General features: G+C 43.9%; 2 protein-coding genes across 2 annotated transcripts in view; one reads left to right on the top strand and one right to left on the bottom strand.

Annotated features, from left to right (window-relative positions):
• Positions 1 to 199, bottom strand: part of OGFOD1 (2-oxoglutarate and iron dependent oxygenase domain containing 1) — an 11,502-nt gene extending 11,303 nt beyond the window's left edge. The window contains exon 1 of the mRNA XM_009276795.2: positions 180 to 199. Coding sequence (XP_009275070.1) covers positions 180 to 199 — 20 coding nt within the window. The remainder of the gene's footprint in view (positions 1 to 179) is intronic.
• Positions 200 to 2,074: 1,875 nt separating this feature from the next.
• NUDT21 (nudix hydrolase 21) lies at positions 2,075 to 7,213 on the top strand. Its single transcript, XM_009276762.2, has 6 exons — positions 2,075 to 2,271; positions 3,530 to 3,593; positions 4,277 to 4,366; positions 5,019 to 5,094; positions 5,476 to 5,590; positions 6,921 to 7,213. Exons 1-6 carry the CDS (start codon positions 2,153 to 2,155, stop codon positions 6,940 to 6,942), a joined length of 486 nt encoding a protein of 161 aa, XP_009275037.1. The 5' UTR covers positions 2,075 to 2,152; the 3' UTR covers positions 6,943 to 7,213.
• The last annotated feature ends 1,968 nt before the right edge of the window (positions 7,214 to 9,181 follow it).

The raw sequence follows: 9,181 nt of genomic DNA, 5'->3' as shown, positions 1-9,181 counted from the left end.
CCGTTAAGCCGTGAAACGGCACGCTGTAGGATGTCGCGGGGAGTGTAAAGCTTGCCGGCGAGCGGGGGGCCGTGCGGCGTTCAGCGCGTACGCTTTAGTGTGTAGAAACGGCGTCCGAGTCGGGAAGCGTGACCCCCAGGCAGCACAGCTAGGGAGCGTTCGGACACGGTGAGCGTCACGTATGCTCCTCTTCTGGCATGCTCCGTCGTGGGCATCCGCCTCCGGCGGCAGAGAGAGAAACAGGCCCTTGGCCTGGGTGGGGTGTGGGCTCACCCTGCGTACTCAGCAGGACGCGGTTAGCTGTGCCTGGTGTCCTGTGCCTGGTGTCCTGTGCCTGGTGTCCTGTGCCTGGTGTCCTGTGCCTGGTGTCCTGTGCCTGGTGTCCGCTGGCCGCCTGCTGCGGGTATTTTTAATGTAAATGCGGAGTGGTTGCCACCAGAGAAAACTTCACCTCTGTCAGAGATGCAAACTATTTGCTAATAAATATTTCCTTACTTTATACGCGGAGCTACATACTTGAGCTTCTTCGGTAAACTCCGACGGATGTCGTCTTTGCTAAGTACATTTGCCAAGTTGTAGAAACAGCAAATGCTAACTGTAACAGCCAATACTCAATTTTAGCTATTAATCACAGACTCATACGTATTTTTTTGGTATAGCTGAGTTTACTGACAGTTAGAAAGAGTCCTGTGGAAGTTCAAGCATGAACTTCAGAGACTGGAATTTTTTTACAGTGTGTCTGAAGAAAAGACTCAGCAGGAAGCTGTGTTATCACCATCATTTTTTTTTAAAGTATAAGCTAAGGGTTTTGATGTACAGACTAATGTACCCACGTTAGCAGAGTATGGGTTAGCATAGTAGATTATTAATAAAGCCATTCGTGTACCTAAAAGTGGAAATTATTCTAAACTATAAGTGAAAGTGGGGGGGAGCTTGCTGGGAAATTAATCTGCAGTTAGGAAACTGGTTATTTTGTCTCACTTGTGTGCATGAGAAAGGGCTCTTAACAACTGCAACTGGCTTGTGATTTTGCCGCTGTAAAAAATGAGGCAAATCGGGGTGGGGGGAGGAAAAATTTGAGGGGGGGAAGAGTGTACGCTACTAAAGTTTGACATGATTAAGTATTGGGGAAAGAATACACGACGAGATGCATCTGAAGGAAAACATTTCCCATTAAATCAGTCATTTATTCTGTTAATTCTGTTGCTGTATGCCACAAGTCAATAAAACCATGGTGATAACTCGTTACTGCTCTGCCCACAACCCGTTTTCCTCTCCCTTTTTGACTTAGCCTTCCCTCCAGGCCTCGTGCTATCAGATCTCTGTGTTACTTGGATTTTGCTGCACGATAGCATTTTCCTGTTGCCCTCTGTGCTCTCTAGGACTGACCGATTTCTTGCCTAAGCTTTCCTTTCGTCTCTGACTCTTCTCAGTCCCTCTTACCTGGAGAAATCTCCCAAGTTTCCGCTATGATGTCACTAGAGAATGCAGAGGTCCAGCACCTAGCCCAACAGAGTCATCTGCTCAAACTCTTGATCTTACGCCAGGCTCCTGGCCCTGCACTTAGACACTCAGCATTTCTCCTCTTCTGTGATCCAGATGTCTGATTTCCCACTTCAAAACAGAACCACTTCTAACAGTTTAATTCTCAGGCTCTTTGTTACTTCTGCAGAAAAAACCCCCGCCGTCTGCAGCTTCCCTCCTTCCTGCAACATTTTCCTCCTGTCCCTTTCCCAGCTCCTCTTAGAGCCTCAGCTGCCTTTTCTCTGCGGTGTGGAGATCAAAGAGGCTGGCTGTTGAATAGCAGCTGCTGCTGGTTCTTCTGGGCTTCTTTCCTTCTTTTGACTCGGCACCGCGCTGGCGTGTCGATCAGCCCGACGTTCTGCGCTTGTATGTATCGTGGTGCGATAGGGGCCCCCTAAGTCACAAACGAGAACTTCTAGACTAGCGCTACGAATGCATTACCGTTCTGTCGAGCACAGAAGGTTCTGCCTCAGGGTAGATGCTGTGTCGCAGTGATTTAAATTTAGATTTCTTCTTATATAGTAACATATTTTCTTCCCCTTACAGGTATCCTCTGACAAATTACACGTTTGGTACAAAGGAACCCCTGTATGAGAAGGACAGTTCCGTGGCAGCTCGGTTTCAGCGCATGAGGGAAGAGTTTGACAAGATTGGCATGAGGCGGACAGTGGAAGGGGTTCTGATTGTACATGAGCACAGGCTGCCCCACGTGCTGTTACTGCAGCTGGGTACAACTTTTTTCAAGCTGTAAGTGTCCGTTTCTCGATTGTAACTTTTAGTTTAACTTTATTGTCACAGACCACTAAACACGCGGGCTAGAGGTTAAAGTGCGGCTGACTGGTAGATGTTTTGAATGCGATTTCATTTGTTGCAAAGACTTAGTGTGGGAAAACTTTTTTTTGAACGGTGGGGCTTTCATCCAAGATGTATTTGACTGCTCAGGAGGGGGGTGACTTAGCTCTGAACCGACTGGAAATCTTAGTTACGGTGCATCACTACGGTAAAATCCTGTTTAAAATTCGTTATCAGTTGGTAGTGTGGTGTTCTTGCATTGTGAAAGCTGTTATGCTTGAATATGGTTATGCTATGGCCGCAAAAATAGTAAAGCGAAGCTCGAGGAGTAAACCCCAGTAAATGCAGAATGGTATTTGCTTACAAACTGCTGGGTGAGCTGGGTACAGCAAGAAAGGTGGGCATCTGAATTTGAGAAAATGGCTTCAGTACATCTCATAGTTACCACTGCCGGAGTGAAATTTTAGTATTTGGATCATATGATCGTAGTGATGGTGGCAGTGCTTGTTTTCTTTTTTTTAAACTGAATGGGCTTGACTTGTCTCAAGTTATCCTGCTTGTGTTCTTGGTCTTATGTTTTTAATGTTTATGGTGTTTGTTCCGAATTGTGTGTGTGTGAGAAATCTAATTTTTTTTATCCGGATTCTCTTTTGACGTTTTGATTTAGGGGATGTGTGTGGACAAAATAGGCTAGACTCTAAAAGTTTTGCAAAAATCTGTAATGATGAAAATGTGTTTTTAGTTTTTTTTTTTTTCATTAACCTTGCGTCGAATGCAGGATGGTTCCCCACCTGAATTTTATTTTCTGCTTCCTGTGTGCTTCAGTGAGCGCTGTTTTTGAGATAAGAACAAATATGGTCAGTATTTACAACCCTTTCTTCAACTTCTGGTGCTTTTATGTTATTGTTAAAACTTCACCTTTTAAGTGTCCCAGTTGTTACGTACGTTGTTATACCTTGTCCTGCTGAAGTTAAAGTATTTTATATAATGGGTGGGGTTTTTTAAGGGACATACAGTAGCCATTTTAGTCACGGTTTTGGTGAAAGCTATCTTAGTGTCTTCAAATTCGGCAAAGTTAGATTTGGAACTTCTGACTTAAGGGCCTCGAGTGAATTTGTAACTCCCTGCCTGGAAGCACATCCAAACTTACCTGTGAAAGTCTGTAAATACAATAAAACATAACTTTAGCTTTCATCGTTGATTATTTTAACAGACCTGGTGGTGAACTCAATCCAGGAGAAGATGAGGTAGAAGGGCTCAAACGCTTAATGACGGAGGTCTGTTTTCTTTCGTTACGTTGCTATACCGGAATGTTGGATTATTTTAGAGTTAACAGAATAAGCCAAAGCATTAGAGTAGTCTCCTTATCGCTTCTGTTATTTCGATGCTTTTGTGATGTTCTCGGGTAGTTAACAAACAAAGCAGTCAGTTTTCATTTGTCCGCATCATGAGAGCGCGACAGAGAGGTCTAGTGGCTGACCCCCTACCTGCTGCTCAAGTCCTGTGTTCATTTGCTTTTTGGCTGGCTTCAGGCAAGTGAGTGTGCAGATGGGCAATGAAATACGTTGCGGAGCACAACTGATGAGGACTTGGTTTTGAGATAGTCTTCCCAATGCACCAATTAACCTTCCCTGCTCTCCAAGTAACCTAAATTAATTCTGTCAGGTAGCGTAACAATGCATTTCATTCTTCCCGTTGGTCTGACGGGACTCAGTTCAGCTGAATACAGCATGGAATTTGAAATGCTCTCGAAAGTGTCCTTGTCCTGTCAGGTGAGGCTTTTACTAAACAATGTCACTTTATACAAAAATACTCTAAAATTCTATTAAAAGCTGTTCCAGAGCAGTTCCGAACTACATCAGACCCTTATTACCGCAAGTCTTCATGCTTCCAGTGTATGTTTTCTAAAAAAATTGACTTGGGGTAGTTAGAGTTTTGACTGTGGCTGGATTTTTGGTAGATACTGGGTCGTCAGGATGGTGTTCAGCAAGACTGGGTGATTGATGACTGCATCGGTAACTGGTGGAGACCAAACTTTGAACCTCCACAGGTGAGTACTCATGTTGACTTTCATCTTCTTCAGTCAAGTATCGATTGTTCTTCCGAAAACCTTCAACCTACCAGTTGGGCTTTTTGAGTACCTGCCGCATGAGCAATAAGTTTTTCTGGTTTTTACCTATTTCACCTCTTTTCTGTGGCTGAGGAGAAACTACAGCCTTTTTCTTCTGGAAACTCCCCTCTCTCTCTCCTCACACCCGTCCTGGTGGATGTAATAGCTTCCAGTCCTGTGCTGAGCCAGAGACACTGTTTAAATTCCTGTTTCAGCCACAACGGAAACTCTTGCACTGCTGCATATGGAACGGATGCCCCGTGAATAAAATAGTCTCGCTGCCCTATTTCTAAATGCTTTAATACTGAAAATACTTGCCGAGTTTGCTGTTACACATTTCTATCTTGTTGGGTTGTTTTAACTGCTCGTGAGTAGTGGTGCCTCTTTAGATCCTGTCAATAGTTGTGACAGCAACAGCATTCCTTTCTGAGTACTTTCTTACAAAAGTGGTTTTCATTATTTGATGCCATGAAAGAACAATATACGACACGTTGAAAGCTCACACGGTGCTTGATAATTTATAAAGTAGCACTTAAGATGGCACAATATTTTCAAAGCTCTGTACAACTGATTATTCTTGTTTTTCTTCCAGTATCCCTATATCCCAGCTCATATTACAAAACCAAAAGAGCACAAAAAGCTTTTCTTGGTCCAGCTTCAAGAAAAGGGTAAGAGTTTGTTTGCAACAGAGGATTGTATTTATAACAATGTCTAAATGCTTTTATTTCACGCAAGGAAATGTGGCAGCAAGTTTGTGTTCCTATGCTTGCAGCAGTTTATAGTTGATCACTAAAAAAGTTTAATGCTGATACCAGTTTTGAAGGTAGGTGATCTTTGAACACGAGTTCCTAGTAAATGCTCATTCCTGCTCCTCCATCAGCATATGTACAGCATACGAACCCCGTATTTAACTAGAAAAGGAATAAACCTACTCTAGTACTATTGTGCTATATGTAGCGATCTTGTTTTGAGGTCTGTGAGTGGGGCGGTGATACCTTGGCTGAATGTGTGGTGGTTTTTCTTATTAATCAACTTGTATTTGTTTTTAGCTTTGTTTGCGGTCCCAAAAAATTACAAGCTGGTCGCTGCACCATTGTTTGAGCTCTATGACAATGCACCAGGATATGGACCCATTATTTCCAGCCTTCCTCAACTTTTGAGCAGGTATAATATGACTTATTTGTATTATAGTTCTTGGGAACATGTTGGCCGTGGGAAACCAGAGCAAGGCTAGGCACCACAGAAACTGGCTGTGGAAAGGTTGCAGCTATCCCAAAGAGCTTAGAATCCACCTCAGACAAGATGTGACGGACAATTCGGAGGCGCTGATTGCAACTTGCTAGCACCAAAGTCCCATCTAGCAGTTGTAGCAAAGGAAAATGTGAGAGATAGTGAGGATGAAGCTGTGCACAGGCGAAGGAACAGCTTCTTGCAAGTGTTAGGGACGGTGTGAGAGTAAAAGCCCAGATGCGTGTTTGAGGCACTGAATTAGGAGCGCATGTTATCACAGCTTTGTGCTGATTAAATGTGGTGGGTTTTTTAGACTCTGTGCAGTAGAGTTTATAACTCAAGTTATAACACAAGTATCTGTAGGGACGGCTGTATTTTTTCCTTCCTTTTCCCAATGTACACGCTCTTTGGCTTTCTTACCTGAAAATGGCTTGTACCTCGGGTCTCCAGAGCTCACTAGTCTTACTGGTTTCTGTTACTTCAGCAAATGTTGAGGAACGCCAAGCATCCCACAGCCTGTCAGCTGTTACTCGGGGAAGCAGTTCTGTCATCCACCTACTTGGATGAAAAAAGTCTGTTAGCAGAATGTCAGCACTGGTATTGCCCGGAACAGGCTTGTATCGTGCTATGTTTTGTTTTCTCTACCTAGTCCCAGTTTTGGCAGCTGTAGCTATGGGGGCTTCCCCCTCCCCCTGCTCTAAAGACAGCAGATACTTCCTCCCGAGTACCAGCGAAACACTGGCTGTTAGGCAGCCAAATGCCAGTTTGGTACCAGCGCAACAGATACATCCGAAGGACGGACGTCTGGAAGCGGAGATGGAGGCTTGCTTTCACTGTGTGAACGCTGTTTGTTGTGAAACTTAGCTGAGAAGAACTAGCTGTTCTGTTGAGTGTGTCCATCTGTTACCCTTGGGGTGTACGAAGTTGGCCCTGATAGCAGAAGTGCTGTGAAATAGTTGCTGGTGGGGGTACACAACTCTCACTGCTATTTTCATATCTGTGAAGCTCTCTTAAGAGATGAAATGTTAATAATTAGTTCTTCTGCAACCTTGAGAGACTAGTGTGCAATGCTAGTGTAGGATTGGCTGTTAAAAATGATGCTTCCTGCTATACTATAAAGCTGTCTTAGTAAAAAATTCACTTTTGTTCCGTCAGATGGAGGCTTATCAAGAGCAGAAACAAAACATTGGCTTATTCATTCCAAAATGTCACTTAAATAAAAAGAACAAAAATCCCTCACTTGGTATCGTTCTTTTAATTTTAGGTTCAACTTTATTTACAACTGAATTCCCATACACCTGAAGAGTCTGACAGAAGAAGCCGTCTCTGTGAGCACAGCTTTAAAATGTAGAGAAAAGGATACGTGTGATGCAAGCATTTTTTTTTATGTCATTCTTTTCCTGAAGGCCACTAAACTTTCTATTGTATGAATAGAGAAGTGAATCTCAACTGTTTAGGTAGCGGGATGGCAATGTGATATCAGTGTTTTAATCACTTTTCATTGTAATAGTCACCAAATTTTTTTTGTACAACATTAAACAAAATGGTTAAGATTCTGTTTGTTTTGGGTTGGTTTGTTTGTTGGGTTTTTTTTTTCTTTAGTTGTCTCCTACTTTTAGATACGTATTTGTCGTGGTTTAACCCCAGCCGGTGACTAAGCACCACACAGCCGCTCGCGAAGAGTAAAAGTGAGAAAACTTGTGGGTTGAGATAAGAACAGTTTAATAATTAAAATAATAATAATAAAAAATTGTAATGAAAAGGAAAATAACAGAGAAATAAAACCCAAGAAAGAGAAGTGATGCAAATGAAAAACAATTGCTTACTGCCCGCTGACTGATAGCCAGTCCCCGAGCAGCGGCCCCCCAGCCAACTCCCCCCAGTTTCTGTACTGTGTATGACATCACATGGTATGTAATGTCCCTGTGGCCAGTTTGGGTCAGCTGTCCTGGCTGTGCCCCCTCCCAGCTTCTTGTGCACCTCCGGCCTTCTCAGTCGGCAGGGCATGGGAAGCTGAAAAGCCCTTGACTAGTGTAAGCACTGCTCAGCAACAACTAAACCATCGGTGTGTTATCACGTTATTCTCATGCTAAATCCAAAACACAGCACTGTACCAGCCACTAGGAAGACAATTAACTCTATCCCAGCCAAAACCGTATTTTAAACTTTATTACTTTCCTTCAGGAATACAGAAGATCTTGGAAACAAGAGGAGGACCTAACCCATTCGGGGACCATTCGGATGCTGTGATCTGCATCCCTGAGCAGGGGATTAGTCTGAGGGAAAAATTAAACAGTTTAAGTAGGTGCAATATAATTTTGAGTCTTCTTAACTTAGAGAACAGAATTGCTGTTTTGCAGGACTATGAGTATTTAAGGGCAAGTGTAGCCTTTGTTCAAAGCTTATCGGAACTGATCTGGAAGCGTTACTGTTTGTACAGGCCTTGAAGGAGATGCAACATGTATCTTTTCCCTCTGTGCCCCCTTAAGAAAATAACAACCCCACAAATTCTGTTGGACTGGCCTGAGATCCAGTTAAAATACAAAATTACTTCTGTATATTTTTTCTATAGCTACGGGACAGAATTTGGGTCATGTTGAAATGTTTTGCCAATGCCATCTGCAAGTGGTTTCATGTCACACCGAGCTGTTGTAGCAGACTGGTGTGCTGTGTCATCCTGCAAGGGACACTCGTACTTCTGCTGCTTCTCAACATCTCAGGCTCTTGCAGGTAGTAAATGTCAACCTTTATAGTCTTGGGGTTTTTTACGTGCTTGGCTAAACATCAACTCCAGTTGGATGTGTCACTTCCTAACGCCTCTAGCCTTCCATAGTTCTGCTTAATAACTCTTTTCAAGACTTGTTTCCAAATTCTGCCTCTGATCAGAAGATGCGCCGTTGCTTGTGCGCTGTCCTCTTTTATGAAGGCATCGTTGGAGAGTGCATGCTGCCAAGAGAACTGAAATTTGCCAAAGTGCTGGGTTCTGTTGCCAGTTGTACTGGTAAGCTACGTGCAGAACAATTACGACAGCTTGATGCTTCAGTCAAATTGAAGCTGTGCCGTGTGGGATCAATACTGAAAGAATACTGGAAAAAATTAGTGGTAGGGCTGTTCACTTTGGTCCTATGGATTGGAAGGCCTGGACATACAGTTAGCAAAATACACGGTGTCTCAGGCAAAGGCAACTGCCGTATGGGGCAAATGAAGCCAGCAGGGGAGTGTAGAACGGAACAATTCTTGCATGGGGAAGCGAGGGAAGGGAAGGTGGAGGTTTGGAAGGCTACAAGAAGAACAAGCAGCAGAGCACTGCTGCCGAGGCCTGGCATTTACCAGCATCCCTCATCTTCCATTGCCGCGTGCCGGTTTGCGTTGGAGTAATTTTTGTTCCAAGTGCCTTAAGCTACCTGTGGAAGAGTGCCGCAAGCGCGGTATCGGCTCCCTGCTTTCTCCTTTGACTGTGGGTGCCGGGGCTGCCTCAGGAGAACCCCTCTACTATCCCGCACCCCCCGCCTTTGGTTGCGCGGG

This window comes from Aptenodytes forsteri, unplaced genomic scaffold, assembly GCF_000699145.1.
Source record: "Aptenodytes forsteri isolate BGI_AS27 unplaced genomic scaffold, ASM69914v1 Scaffold33, whole genome shotgun sequence".
Lineage (NCBI taxonomy): Eukaryota > Metazoa > Chordata > Aves > Sphenisciformes > Spheniscidae > Aptenodytes > Aptenodytes forsteri.
Note: the sequence above shows the minus strand (reverse complement) of the source record. Positions and strands in the feature narration are given on the sequence as shown.